Raw genomic sequence first — 15,207 nt, forward strand, 5'->3', positions numbered from 1 at the left:
CCACTGCCTTTGGCTCCACAGACCCTAGGAAGCCTATCGTGGTCATGAGTCCCCTCAACCACCAGAGAACCAGCATGGATCCCTCAGCTCCAATACACCCCTCAAGTCCCAGGTTCTTTTCTCCCTCCTGCCCTTCCTAATGACCGGAAAGATGTTCATCGAAATGAAAACATAAAGAAATTTAAATTATTCTAGAACTCTCAAGGCCTCCCCAGAGGCTGAGCGGTAAAGAATTTGCCTGCAATGCAGGAGCCGCGGGTTTGATCCCTGGGTTGGAAAGATCCCCTGGAGGCGGGCATGGCAACCCACTCCAGTGTTCTTGCCTGGAGAATCCCATGGACAGAGGAGCCTGGCAGGTTACAGTCCATAGGGTTGCAAAGAGACACGACTGAAGTGACTTAGCACGCAGAGATTTCAGAGGACTACCCTCCGCTCCCTGTATCTGTAGGCCCCAAATTCAGTCCCTGAATTAGGACCCAGCAGGACAGGAATTGGCTGATCTGATTCCCATCTGTGTCCGCTGTCCCAGCAGGACTCAGGGAGTGAAGAGGCGTTGGCTCTGTGCAGAGGATAGAGCGCCCAGGACAGGGTTAAGAGGAAGAGGCTGGGAGGCCCCAGGTGGGGGGCCGGGGGCCACAGGGGCCCAGAGCGGTGGGGGAAGAGGTGGCCCCCAAAGGAGACAGGGAGGCCCACGGAGCCTTCATCTCCAGCCTCCCCCGGGGCAGGGAGGGCAGAGAGTGGGCTGGACCTCAGGACAGGTCACCAGGCCCAGGCCGCCTTGGTGGTGGCTCACCCTGCAAGGATGCTTGGCCCGGCTGGGCATTGCTTCCCATAAAACGGGTAACCCTGGTCCCCACCCTGCAGAGGTTAACACCGGGCCCAGGTTATGGCAATCGGGGAGCAACCTGATCTGAAGTTAGGTGGTCTCACCGGCACCCAAACTCTGAGCCCGGCTGCTTTGAGGACCCTGGGTCTCCTCCCTACTCCGCAGGCCCTCCTGTGTGAGCCCACGGAGCTCCCCTCCCTGCTGCAGCCACTACCCGAGACCTCAACGCCTCTGTACGCTCCTGCCTGGCACAGCGAGCCTGAAGCCAGGACCTGGGTGCCTCCCTCCTGGGCTAAGGCAGCCAGGGGACCGTGAACCCATGTGCGTGCCCAGCATAGCCAGTCCAGGAGCTATGATGAGACGATGTCTAGCAAATTGCTGGTACTTAATACTTCCCCCCCTTGGTGGCCAAGACGGTAAAGAATCTGCTGGCAATGGGAGAGACCCGGGTTTGATACCTGGGTCTAGAAGATCCCCTGGAGGAGGGCATGGCAATCCACTCCAGCAGTTTTGCCTGGAGAATCCCCGGACAGAGGAGCCTGGGGCTGCAAAGAGTTGGACATGACTAAGCAACTTAAGCAGCTTACCAATCTTTCCCCCAGGTCTCTATCGCCTCATCACCCTTCCAGTTATTTCCCTGGATCTTCCTAAAAAATCCAGCAAATGAAGAGCTAATGCCTGGCAGGCCAGGCAGCCTTGGGAAAGTTGTTCCACTGCCCAGAACTGGCTTCTTTCTGCCTTAAATGTCCCTCTGGTCCAGGCGGCCTGCCGACTGGGACCTGAACTCTGGTCTGAGCCCCCAGCCCGCTCACCCTCCAGGGAAGGGGGCATCCCAGGCCTCGTCTCCCGGGGCTCCCTCTTTGGGCACCGCACAAGAAAGAGCTCCAAGCCTCGCACCTACAGGGCCCTCGCGGAATTGGAGCTCAGGGCTGGAGGCGAAGGAGACCTGGGCCCCGCTGGGAGCCCTACTTCTCAGCAGGTGTGGTGGCATGACAACTTGGGGGCAACAGATTACCCCGGGGGCTCTGCTGGCGTCTGTGGGCACAGGGAAGGAACAGAAGGAACGGGAGAGCAGGTCAGAGAAGGCTGTGGAGGAAACCAGGCTCCAACTGCATTTGGGGGGAGAAATAGGATTCGTCAGGGACCAGGAGGTGAGTGATGTGAAAGCCGCTCAGTCGCATCTGACTCTTTGCCACCCCCTGGACCATACCGTTGATGGGATTATTCAGGCCAGAATCTTGGAGTGGGTAGCCCGTTCCCTTCTCCAGGTGACCTTCCCAACCCCGGGATCGAACCCAGGTCTCCCGGATAGCAGGCAGATTCTTTACCATCTGAGCCACAAGCGAGGCAGGGGGAAACAGGGGCTGGAAGCCAATCTGCTGGTATATGAGGCTGCAGGGGCAAAGGTGTGGGCTGGCTGCAGCCGGGGCGACTCAGGAGAGGAAGATGAGCCTGGAGAGCTGGTCAGGTCGTGCAGGGCCTCGGAACCCACTGAGCGAGCTTAGAGCTAAGGCGAGGGTCACAGGGAGCCTCAGAGGGATGCCTGGGCCTCGGGGCTCCGGGCGGCGCCGCCCGCCGCCGCGAGGGGCTGGGAGGGAGCAGAGGCTGGCCCTGGCGGAGCCCGTGCGTCCCCGCAGGGTGGCGGGAGGTGGCCATCAAGCGGGGCCGCCGGACCGCCCCGGGGGCGGAGAGCCTGCGCGGCTGGCTGAAGCCCGCCCGATGGGCCGCGGCGGGGCACTGCTGGTGGGGGCGTGAGGGGCGAGGTCCCTGCAGCCGGCACCTTCCTTCTTTCCCCCGCCCCGCCACACGCCTGCGGGGAAAGGGCGCCTCCAGGTCTCTGGCTCGGGTGCGGGCTCACAGCCCCCGGGACCGACCCTCGCCCCATCACGGGGGTTTCATTCCCGGGGCGGCGCGGCCGGCCGTTTCTAGTGGGAATCTGCTGCCCTCTGCAGGACGGTTCTAGACCGCGTCACTAGGACCCTCCAGCAGAGACCGAGGGCTGATCCCCAAAGCCAAGGCGGACCCCACCTAGCTGGCGCGGCAAGAGAGGTCTCCAGGCACGGTTCCCCGCAGCCTCAGCTCAGTTCGGTCGCTCAGTCGTGTCCGGCTCTTTGCGACCCCATGGACTGCAGCACGCCAGGCCTCCCTGTCCATCACCAGCTCCCGGAGTTTACTCAAACTCATGTCTGTTGAGTCGGTGATGCCATCCAACCATCTCATCCTCTGTCGTCCCCTTCTCCTCCTGCCCTCAATCTTTCCCAGCATCAGGGTCTTTTTCAATGAGTCAACTCATTGCCTCAGGTGGCCAAAATATTGGAGTTTCAGCTTCAGCATCAGTCCTTCCAGTGAATATTCAGGACTGACTTCCTTCAGGATGGACTGGCTGGATCTCCTTGCATCCAAGAGACCCTGGCGCCTCAGGATATGCCAACATGCCCCTTTGATAATATCGACAGATGCCAAGGGACCCCGCAGGGACCTCAAGCAGGTCACCACAGCCCGGCCGGAGGCTCTCATATAGTTTGTGTTTGAGGCTTGGAGAGGTGGCAAACTGACCCAAGAACGCCGGCTGGTTCAAAGCCAAGTGCGCCCACCTCCCAGACCCATGCCTCCCTGGGTCGGCCTCGCGCCGTCTCGGGCCCCCGTCCCTCTCTCCCTGGCGTGTATGTGACATCTCGTCCTCCTGCTGGGTGCTTGTCCAGGGCCTGCCCCCCCACCCCAATCCCCAACTAGGAAATTGGCTGAAAGAAGGCGGGGTCACACCTTACTGTCTGTGTCCACAGCGCCTAGCACAGAGCCGTTCAGGGGAGAACCTCGCTCTCACGATTTCGTCCCAGCTCTGTCTTCCCCACCAGACTGGGAGCCTTGAAGGAGCCGGTCTCTGTCTCCACATGTACACGGCTCCAGTCCCCAGTGGCCTTCCTCCTGTGTTTAATCTCATCCAGAGCAGGTTTTGTAGAGGCCCCCCTTGCAGGGCTCTCAGGACGGGGAGCTCCCATTGTCAGGTCAGCTCCAGGGTGAGGGCTGTTATGTTCTAGGTCCCTCCAACCTTCCCGCCTAGACCCACGCCGCCTCCAGCCGAGAACTGATGGATGCTGACTGCTCCAGGTGGTCCTCAGGGCTTGCAAACCTCTCTCTTCTCCATGGCCGGGGTTCTCACTTACAAACCACCCTTAACCCTAGGAGCTGTCTGCTTCCTGTGCAAATGAAGGTGGAAAGGCCACCTGTCTTACAGCACGCAGAGAGGGGCCAAAGGGACAATGGCTGACCGCCCTGCCCGCCCCCAAACCACCCCTGCCCCCCAAGGCCATCTCAGTGCATGGGGTCAGTGGGGACCCTGCTTCGGTAACAGTTCCCTCTTGGGTCACCAAAGAAATTCAGAGAAAGGTGTGGACTCTCTGTGGGGCAGCTCTGGCCCCAAGAAGTAGCTCTTTCTGCCTGTTTTGGAGGTCGGAAGTCTGTAGGTTAGGCACTTGCCTCTATTCCACACAAAGTCCTATCACGGGGCACAGAACTGACCAGGAGTCCCCAAGACTCAGCCCAGGGCAGGATCCCACCAGCAGCAGCGGGGGCGGCCCCACAGGCCTGGGTTTCTACAGATGTTTATCCAGCGGAGCCATATCTTCTTCCCACTTCACAAAGCAGAGCAAGTGCCGGCTAGGAGGTGAGCCCAGTGGTTTTCTAACCTCAAAACCTGATGGAAGAACTGCCTCAGGCAAAGCTGGTCCTGCTCCTTTAAGAGCCACAGGTTGGAACCCGGAGCCGCAGGTCTGGCAAACTGTGGGGCCTTGTGTTTCAGTAAGTGACCTTTCTGTTGGCGCTAATTGAGGAGGACTTGCCCGGATGCCAGACGTGCGGGGGCCCTGCCAGGGAGCAGGGAGGGGCCTGAGCCTGCTCCTTCCAGTAAAAGGCAGGGGTTTTTGGCAGCGGTCAGTTTAGAAGCCTGGCTGCTATTGTAAATCATAAGCTGATTATTGCACTTGTTCTTAAAGTTTCCGATAGCAGTTCCAGGCGAGCTGTGAGTTGCAACACAATTGAGAGTTAAGTTTATGGTCAGGAAGAACCCTGAGCTCTTCCTCGAGTCTCTGACTCCCACTCCTGACGCTGGAACCCCAACGCAGCCGGGTGAGGAGCAGCAGCGTGTGTCCTGGGCGGGCGCCATAGGAGTTCACCCCCAGGCTCCGAGTGAACACACGGGTCTATTTGGTGTTGAGAATTAATGGAAGACCTTTGCGAGGGCTGCGGTGCGGTTTCAAAGTCACCAAGTGCTGGTGAAACCCCTGGGGTCTGGCAGGCCTCTCCGCCTGCTGTGCAGACGTCTCTCCACCGCCGTGCCACCCTCCCTCCGTCTGGGCCTTGCAGGAGCTGGGCCGGCCCCTGCGCCAAATCGCTCGAGTTAACATTTGTGTCAGTGTTTCCATTATAAAGTGCTCTTTCCGCCTTCAAGAATATACAGCCCAACTGTAAAATTACCCTTGAGGCTGCAGGCTGGCTCAGACCCGGCGGTCTGGCTTCCTCCAGGGGACTGCAGGGACCCCCGGGGATGGTCCCTGCCCGGAGTGACGGACCCGGGGGCGGTTGCTCTGCACAGACCCTGGTGAGCACAGGGAGGGGATGAGGACAGCAGGTGCTGGCTGGGGACGGTCAGCCTCTGCTACTCGGAGAAAAGTCTAGAACCTGCGGGGTTAGGTCCTGGACCCAACGACACAACAAGGGCCCAGGTAGGGGAAAAGCTCCATTTCATAAGCTGCCCAAGAATCCCAATGACCCAGCGACTGGAGGGAGATGAGGAGGTGAGTGTGGTCTTGGGTCACACCAATGCAATGCAACATGTTCGCCTGATTCTAAAAATCCTCAGTAACACTTTCTAATATACAAGAGTCAAAAGTACAGCAGTTTTACAATGTAGGAAAATTTAATACATACTATATAAACAACATTATTTACATCAGAAATCACTAGGACAGTGGCATTTTTCACAAATATAAATTAATTACTGTTTAGTCAACAGATTTTAAAAGTCCACAATTTTACAATAAAGAAAAATCATCCGTCCCCAACCAAGTGGGGCACAGATGGACTAAAGCAGGCTGGGCCCCTGGCCTGGCTCTCCTCGCCGACACGGCCGCCCCAGACGAGCCGGGGGCCCACCGCTCCTGCTGACGAGTGGGTTTTGGTCTGTAGGATTCCCGTGTCACTGTGTGAATTCCTAACTGGGTTGCGTTTGCACCGCGCGCCCTGATGCGGCCCTCAGGTATCGGGGTATCGGGTTAGAATGGGGTATCGGGTTAGAATATCTGCAGCACGACGTGAGAGGTGTCCTGGGTTCCTGTTGGAGGGTGTAAGGAGGGAATGGCTGAAAGGAGGGGGAGCCCGGGGCAGCGGCCGATGGGGGGACCAGCCTGGGGTGACCGCGTCCTCGGCGGTCCGTGCTCCTGCTCAGGTTCTCGGTGGCGCTAACTCTCCTCTTCCTCGGCCCTTGCTCTTTCTACCTAGTAACTACATCCTTCAGAGCCACAGAAAACCATCCTCAGAGACTCCGAGGGAGGCTTCTCCCATCCACGAGTGAGAGAATTCCTATCTGTGCAAATTTCTGGTTTCGACAGAAGCATACAGTATTCATACTGACTGACAATGAGGAAATGCTTTCTCTCTCCCAACGCACTCTGCAAACACACTCCGGCACCTAAGACAGATGCTTTTATGAGGATACTGTACTTTCTGTAATCAACTTAACACTGATCTGGCTGATACTGCCTTTTGCTGCAGCATATGGCACTAGAAGTCCTGAATGTGAACAAAAGGAAGCTCCTTTTTCCTCATGATGAGACATCTTTGGGAATAACTCACATCTCCTATCAACAACTTCAGAGGAAAAAAAACCCAAAAACCGTGAGCTCTGAAATGCAGGCCCTGCCGGTCCTCCCCCTGGCCCCTCTGACAGGACCATGACCCACCCTCCTACAGAGGAAGCCGAGTTGGGGCCTCTCTGTGGACCGCCACAGCCCGGCGATGGCTCAGGGACCCACAAGCCGGCCCGCCCTTCCTCTCTGGCCGGGCGAGACCAGCACAGGCAGTGTCAGTACTGTGGGCAGGGACCCCAACCCGAGCAGAGGCAGTTTCCTGTCCCCCCCACAGCAGTCAGGCATGGCCCAGCGGGGTGAACGACCCCAAATACCAGGAGGTGCTGAGCCCATGGAACTCCCCACACCAGCTGTGCGGACCCTGCCTCCCACGAGGACCTCGGCACAGGCCAGCCAAAGACACTCTGCAGAGGAGCGAGCAAGAGCCCCCCAGACCCGCCCCTGCTTCACCGTGTGAGGCAACAGTAAAGGCATGAGTGGTGTGACGGTGATTCCTGGAGTCCCCTGGAGAGGGGCAGTTAGTGTGGGGAGCGTAACCCTGTGGACACCCAGGGAAGGGCTTCCCCAGCTCCGAGCCTGGAAACCCACGGGCTCACTGCACGTTCAAGTCAGTTATTCTGTCTCTGTCTAGAAAGGCCTTTGCATACTCTAACAATACTGGCGAATTATCTTTAAGGTGAACGGAACAGAAGGCCCCGGAACCAGGAAAGGGAAAGGAGCCTGCTAATTACTGCAGCTAGCCTCAATCCGTCCTCAGCTCTAGTCCAGCTCTTCCTATCTGCAGCTCAGTCACCCTGTCCTTGAAGGCTTCCAGATCTGGGGGAAAAAAATGAACTTAGGTTTAGATTTAGCTTGACCTCCTTCTAAAAGATACTGAGTTCAGTTCTAATGATCTCCAACTAGCAGTAGCCGCATGTTCACCACAGGGAGTAACTGATTCGTATCTGGCCACCCACCGCGCAGTGGCAGGAGGTATGTGATTCCATGACTCCTCCCTCCTCAGGTTGTGCAAAGATGAGCTGCAGATGGTGACCCGCCGCCACACGGACCACACCACCAACTCCCCCTCCAGGCTGGGAAACCCACCCCCCACCTGGTGCTCTGCTCCGGTGCCGCCAGCACCCAGCCAGGCGCAAGCCTGCTCCCACCCCCTTCTCTCCCCCCATCACTCAGTGTGGGAGCAGTGGATTCCCGAGCCCTGGCCTCCCGCCCCCACCCCCGCCTTCAAGGCGGCTCCCAGGCAAACCAGCCCCGCCCAGTGCAGCGCTGAACCACGACCTTCCCCCTGCAGGGCTGGGGCTGGGATGGGGGGCTGGGGAATGGGATGGTAGGGAAATGGGGGATGGAGGATGCGGGGGGGGGGGGGGGGGGTAAAGGAGGCCCACGCAGGAGACCACACCTCTGAGACACAGTGTGGGGCAATTTAGTGTTGCTGGGGAAGAGGCCATGGAGGAGGCGGCCCCCGCCCCCCGCCATCAAACAGTGAGGCTCGAGTGTCACTTCTCCCGAGGACACGTCTGAGGGGGTACCTGCTCCCCTGCAAGTCCTGTGGTGCAAGACCCCACCCGCACATCCCCTCGCCTGTCAGCAGCATCCGTCTCATCAGAGTGCACCAGACCCCGTGTGTCCAGCGGGTCCCAGCAGCCTTCATGCACACGTGCCTTCCCCGACCCCGCACTGAGGCCCAGGGCGACAAAACATTCACAACTCTAAGACCTCTCCTGCCTTCACTGGGAAACAGCCCATGAAGCTGGTAGACAAAAGCATCACCGCTTCCTCCTGGCACCCATCCGAGTGGGAGGCCAGGACCAGGCCAGAATGCGATGGATGCCCAAGTGCAGGAGGGGGTGACCCAGATCAAAGCCGGGCTGAGCCAAAGGCCCCCACGCTCTGAGTGCCCCTCAGTGGCAGGCTGACGGCAGCCCTGTGTCCAGAAACGCCCTCTTGGGTCTGGGTAACCGGCTCCTGTAGATCAGACCAAAGACGTCCAGGTGCTTCATGACGCTCTTGCTCCCCTGCTTTCCAAGCGGTCCTTTATGTTTTCCTAACATTCCAGTTATAATCTGGGTTGTTTTTCTGTTCTAATGATCTCTCCAAAGGAGACCGATGATCCAGGGGTGACTTGGAATCATGAGGAGATTTCTGAGAAGGGGGAGAGCGAGGATCTGAGACTGCGGGGTGCAGCGGGGGTAGGGGCTGTTTATACTCCCCCAGTTTGTCTGTGTGGAAAGAGCGGTGGTGGTCCGAGGGCCCCTGGCCGTGGTAGCCCATAGGGGGGCGGTGATCAGACATTCGTCGGAAATCCTGCTGGTGGTAATTTTGAGGCCTAAATTCATCCGATCGCCTCCGCTTGGAGTCATGATGGTGCCTGAAATAGAGACAGGAGAATCAGCTAAAGACCAAGGCTGGATTCCCACGCCGCCTCCGTCACCCACTGGTTCTTCCTCACGCTGGAGGACACTTCAGGGACTCAGAGCAAATACTTACATTACTAGAACTCAAAAAAAAAAAAAAAACAAAACCCCAAACCAAAAGCAAACTAAAGTAGTAACAAAGGGCCATTTTATACTTATTGGCAAAACGCAGCCCATGAAATGACATGAGCCTCATCAAGTCTGCAATGAAACAAGCACAAACTTGACTCACTGATGGCTTTGTAAACTCACATTCCCTTCAGGAAAACTGGCAAGATCTACAAACACTCTCATGCTCCTCAACCCAGCCCAGGAATAAAATAGAGCCACAGAAATTATTTTCTAAGTTATTAGTAACAGCAAAATCTCAAGCAACCTAGATATTCAACAATAAGTGCAGGGTTAATTACTTTCAAACAGACTCAATGTGAAGAATATTAAAATTTTTAGCTGGGACTATGGCAAACTGCTTGTTATACTGTTAACGGAGAAGCTGTAAGAGTCGACAACAACCCCCAGCTCAAGAATGGGCAGAGGACTTGAACAGACACTTCTCCAGAGGAGACACACAAATAGCTCCAAAGCACGTGAAAAGATACCCAACATCTTTAATGAGCCCTAATCACTAGGTAAATGCAAGTCAGAACCACCATGAGGATGGCTACATTCAAAGCACTGGAAATAAACAGTGGTGAAAATGCGGCAAAACTGCAATTCTCATACATAGTTGGTTGGGACTGTATAATAGCTCAGCTCTAGTGGAAAACAGTTTGGTGGTTCCTTAAAAGTCAAACGCAGAACTACCATATGCCTAACAACTCCAACCCTAGGTAAACACCCCCAAAGCACTGAGACAGACATTCAAACAAACACTTCCATCCATGCTCACAGGAGCGCTATGCACAATAGCCAAAAGGTAGAGAAATGCCAACGCCTGTTCATGCATGGAGGGATAAACAAAACGCAGCATGTATGAGGCTGGTGCAAAAGTGACTCTGGTTCTGCACTGTTGAACTTTGCCATTTGATATTGGAATACATTCTTAAATAAATGTGTTGATGTTATACATCATTTTAATGAGCATGTCCCACTTCACTTTTTTTTGCTAATGACATATTACTTGCTGTTTATGTTTATTTTAGACTACAAAAATGATGTTAGACAAAAAAGGAAATTCGAGTGGTTTTCTTAATGAGTTCAAAATGGGTGGTAAAGCAGCAGAGACAACTCACATCAACAACGCATTTGGCCCAGAAACTGCTAATGAATGTATAGTGCAGTGGTGGTTCAAGAAGTTTTACAAGGGAGTTGACAGCCTCAAAGATGAGGAGTGCAGTGGCTGGCCACTGGAAGTTGATGTCAGCCAACTGAAAGCAATCACTGAGATGATCCTCTTGTAACTACACAAGAAGCTGCAAAAGAACTCAACGTCGACCATTCTGTGGCTATTTGAAGCAAACTGGAAAGGTGAAAAGGCTAAATTGGTGCCCGATCAGCTGACCACAAATCAAAACAATCATCATTTTTCTATAAAACATTGATCCATTTCTCAGAATGTGACGTGTGATGAAAAGTGGATTTTACCCGACAACCAGCAACAACCAGTTCAGTGGTTGAACTGAGAAGATGCTCCAAAGCACTTCCCAAAGCCAAACAAACCCGCACCAAAAAAGGTCACGGTCACTGTTGGGTGGCCCGCTGCCCGTCTGATCCACTAGAGCCTTCTGAATCCCAGCGAAACCATTACATCTGAGAAGTATGCTTAGCAAGTCAATGAGACGTACCAAAAACTGCTACGCTTGCAGCTGGTATCGGTCAACAGAAAATGAACCCAATTCTTCTCCACAACATCATCTGACCACAGGTCACACAACCAACGCTTCAAAAGCTGAATGAATGGACCAGAAAATGTTGCCTCATCTGCCATATTCACCTGACCTCTCCAACTGAGTACCAAATTCCCTCAAGCATCTCAAAAACTTTTTGTAGGCAAAATGCTTCCACAATTAGCAGGAGGCAGAAAATGCCTTCCAAGAGTTCACTGAATCCCAAAGCATGGATTTTTATGCTACAGGAATAAACAAACTTATATCTCATTGGAAAAAATGTGTTGATTGTAATGGTTCCTATTTTAATAAAGATGTGTTTGAGCCTAGTTATAATGATTTAAAATTCATGGTCCAAAACCACAATTACTTTTGTTTCAACCTAACATATACATTGGAATGTTATTCACCCGTGAGAAGAACTGGAGTACTGATACATGGTACAATGTGAATGAATCTCTAAAACATCATGTTAAACATCTGAAAATGCCAACCGTAAAAGGCCACATACTGTATGATTCCATTTATGCAAACTGTCCAGACTAAACAAGTCCACAGAAACGGAACGCAGAAGACTGGTGGTTGCCAGGAGCTAGGCAGAGAGAAGAAAGGAGTGGGTATGCAGTGGTCAGAATTTTCTTTAAGGGGATGAACATGTTTTGGAACTTGACAGAGGCGGTGGTTGCACAACACAGTGAATGCACTAAATAAATGTCCCTGAATTGTTCACTTTAAAATAACTAATTTATGTTATGTGAGTTTCACCTGAATGAAAAAAGGAGGAGGGGAGAGGATGGGAGGGAGGGAAAGAGAGACTGTCCAGGTTCCAGCCAAGATGGAGTAACAGGGACTATATCTACTGCTGAAACAGTCAGAAAGGGACAAAATGTGTGGACAACAGTTATCAAGACACCAGATGTCACGAAAGAACAAGCAGCGATTCCTATGGGATGAGGAACCAATGAGGTGAGTCTTACAAGCACCCGGCTCAGCAGAAGCCCAGACTTCCTGAGATGGGCGGGGGCATCAACACGGCTGGAGTTCAAGTGTAGAGTGCAAGAGAAGAAAGTTGCAGAGAACAGAGATCAAAGCTCAGCAAAGGTGTTCCGTCGGGTAGCTAGTGGGACGCGGCTCAGGCTCACGACCCAGGGGCCAGGGGAACAACAGAGAAGGACGAGAGACGCGGGCGCCCTGTGCTCACACATGGCTGGAGCAGTGCCTGCTCCCTTCCCACCGACCAGACTGGCGAACCTCCCGCTCCAAGGGGCGCTGGTCGAGCAACGTGAGGGGCCTCGCCTCTGCACTGCTCCAGTTCTGCCTAACAGTATCAGCAGCAAGATCCTAAAGAATCAAACTGCTCCCAAGTAACTAAACCCTGCTTCTGGACAAAAGTCCAGAACAAAATATCCAGCACTTAACTAGGTATCTAATCAAAAATTATCAGGCATAGAGAAATAAAAGCAAAAATAAGCAAATCGGACCTCATCAAACTTAAAAGTTCTTGGTTAGCAAAGAAAACCATAAACAAAACAAAAATCAACCTACAGAATGGGAGAAAATATCAGCAGACAATGCCACCAACAAGGATTTAATCTCCAAATTATACCAACAGCTCATACAACTCAGTAACAAAAAACAAACTCTGTGGAAAGATGGACAGAGGGACTTCCCTGGGGGTCCAGTAATTAAGATTTCATGTTCCGATGCAGGTGGTACAAATTTGATCCTTGGTCGGGGAGCAAAGATCCCACATGTCACACGGCCAAAAAACCAGAACACAACAAACTCAATAAAGACTTTAAAACAATGGCCCATATTAAAAAAAAGAAAAAAAAAACTTCAAAAATGGGTAGACCTAAATAGATATTTCTTCAAAGAAGACACAGAGATGAAAAGATACTTACAACTGCTAATTATTAGAGAAACACAAATCAGAACTACAATGTATCACCTTACACTGGTCAGGATGGCTGCCATTAGAAAGTCTACAAATAACAAACTGCTGGAGAGGGTGTGGAGAAAGGGAACCCTCTTTACATAAATAGTGGGAACATAAATAGATACAGCCACTATGGAGCAAAGTAGGAGGTTCCTTAAAAAGCCGAAAGTAAGAGTTGCCATGTGACCCAGCAATCCCACTCCTGGGCACGTATCTGAATAAAACTCTAATTTGGAAAGACACACACACCCCTATGTCTACAGCAGCAGTACCTGTAACAGCCAAGACATGGAGACAGACGCTCACAGGCAGATAAAGGAATAAAAAAGGTGTGGTGCACACATACAATGGAATATTACTTTCAACTATAAAAAATAAATAATGTCATTGGCTGCAATATGGATAAACCTAGACATTATACTAAGTGAAATTAAGTCAGAAAGAGAAAGATATCATATGATATCACTTCATTTACATGTGGAATTTTAAAAGATGATTCAAAGGAAAGTATTTACAAAACAGAGACTCAGATACAGAAAAACTTACAGTTACCAGAGGGGAAAAGGTGTAGGAGACGATAAATCAGGAGTTTAGGATTAGTAGATACAAACTACTATACACAAAATAGATACACAACAAGGTCCTACTGGATAGCGCAAGGAACTACATTCAATATCCTATAATAAACCAAAATGGAAAAGAATATGAAAAAGAACAGAACCAGGAAAATAAGACCTATAGTGAGGCAATAAATCAAACAATTAAAACCAACCCAAATGATAAAATTAGCAGACAAGGATAGAAAACCATTTTTAAATTGTATACCAGATTTCAAAACGTCAAAGACAGACATGATTAAAAAAGACAAAGGAAGAGAAACTATCCAAATGAAACAGAGAAAACGTAATTAAACAAAACACAGCATCAGTGAACTCTGAGACAAATGTGTAACTGGGATCTTCACAAGAAAGTGAGGGAACAGAATAAAGTATCCAAAGAAATAATCGTAAAAAAAATTCCAAATGTGATAAAATGATAAACGTGCAGCTCCAAGAATTCCCAAGTATAAGAAACATCAGGAAAAATACACCATGGCACATTATAATCAAATTGCTAAAAACCAGTGGTGAAGAAAAAGACACATTATGCAAAGAGGAATAAAGATGACAGATTTTTCATCAGAAATGATACAAGCAGAAAGTAGATGAACATCATTAAAGCACTGAAATAAAGTGTCAATGTACAAACTGTCAATCTATAAATTTATACCCAGCAGAAAATATTTCTGATAAGTGAAGACAAAATAAAAACTTTTTCAAACATACAAATGCTAAAAGAATGGTAATGATAACCCTATATGCAAAAAAGAAAAAGAGACACAGATGTACAGAACAGACTTTTGGACTCTGTGGGAGAAGGCAAGGGTGGGATGTTTCGAGAGAACAGCATCAAAACATGTATATTATCTAGGGTGAAACAGATCACCAGCCCAGGCTGGATGCATGAGACAAGTGCTCGAGCCTGGTGCACTGGGAAGACCCAGAGGGAGCGGGTAGAGAGGGAGGTGGGAGGGGGGATCAGGATGGGGAATACATGTAAATCCATGGCTGATTCATGTCAATGTATGACAAAAACCACTACAATATTGTAAAGTAATTAGCCTCCAACTAATAAAAATAAATGGAAAAAAAAAAGAATTTATCACCAGCAGACCCACACTAAAACAAAAGTCCTTCAGGCAGAAGAAAACTGATGCAAGATGGAAATACAGAGCCACACAAAACAATGCAGGGTCAATGCCCAGTGGAGCCAGACAAGATGATACAGCAGAGTGGGGGTGAGAAGTACAGACCTCCTAACAGAGGCAGCTGCGCTTAGCCACAGCTGCTATCCTGAAAGCAGCCTGGTGTCACCAGCTCTTCCAAAAAGAAGGCAGGACATGGAGATGTTCATACGAAAGTTACCTATGTTAAATTCAAGGTGCAGTCAGAGCCTGTCTTTAGCCTAGGGGAAACCAAACCTCCTAGGAAGTTAAAACATAGCTAAGTCCTGAAATTAAAGAGAGATAAAACCTCGTTTGGAGAAGGCAATGGCACCCCACTCCAATACTCTTGCCTGGAAGATCCCATGGATGGAGGAGCCTGGTCAGCTGCAATTCATGGGGTCACTAAGAGTCGGACACGACTGAGTGACTTCCCTTTCACTCTTCACTTTCATGCATTGGAGAAGGAAACGGCAACCCACTCCAGTGCTCTTGCCTGGAGAATCCCAGGGACGGAGGAGCCTGGTGGGCTTCTGTCTATGGGGTCACACAGAGTCAGACACGACTGAAGCGACT

The 15,207-nt window shown here is 51.6% G+C and overlaps 1 protein-coding gene across 2 annotated transcripts in view; it reads right to left on the reverse strand.

Moving 5' to 3' along the window:
• Positions 1-5,722: 5,722 nt before the first annotated feature.
• Positions 5,723-15,207, reverse strand: part of CHD2 (chromodomain helicase DNA binding protein 2) — a 113,429-nt gene continuing 103,944 nt past the window's right edge. For both annotated transcript variants that reach the window (XM_065906515.1, XM_065906514.1), the window contains one exon: positions 5,723-9,058. In XM_065906515.1, the coding sequence (XP_065762587.1) occupies positions 8,725-9,058 (334 nt within the window). In that variant the 3' untranslated portion in view covers positions 5,723-8,724. The remainder of the gene's footprint in view (positions 9,059-15,207) is intronic.

The sequence above is a fragment of the Muntiacus reevesi genome, chromosome 15 (genome assembly GCF_963930625.1).
Source record: "Muntiacus reevesi chromosome 15, mMunRee1.1, whole genome shotgun sequence".
Taxonomy (NCBI): domain Eukaryota; kingdom Metazoa; phylum Chordata; class Mammalia; order Artiodactyla; family Cervidae; genus Muntiacus; species Muntiacus reevesi.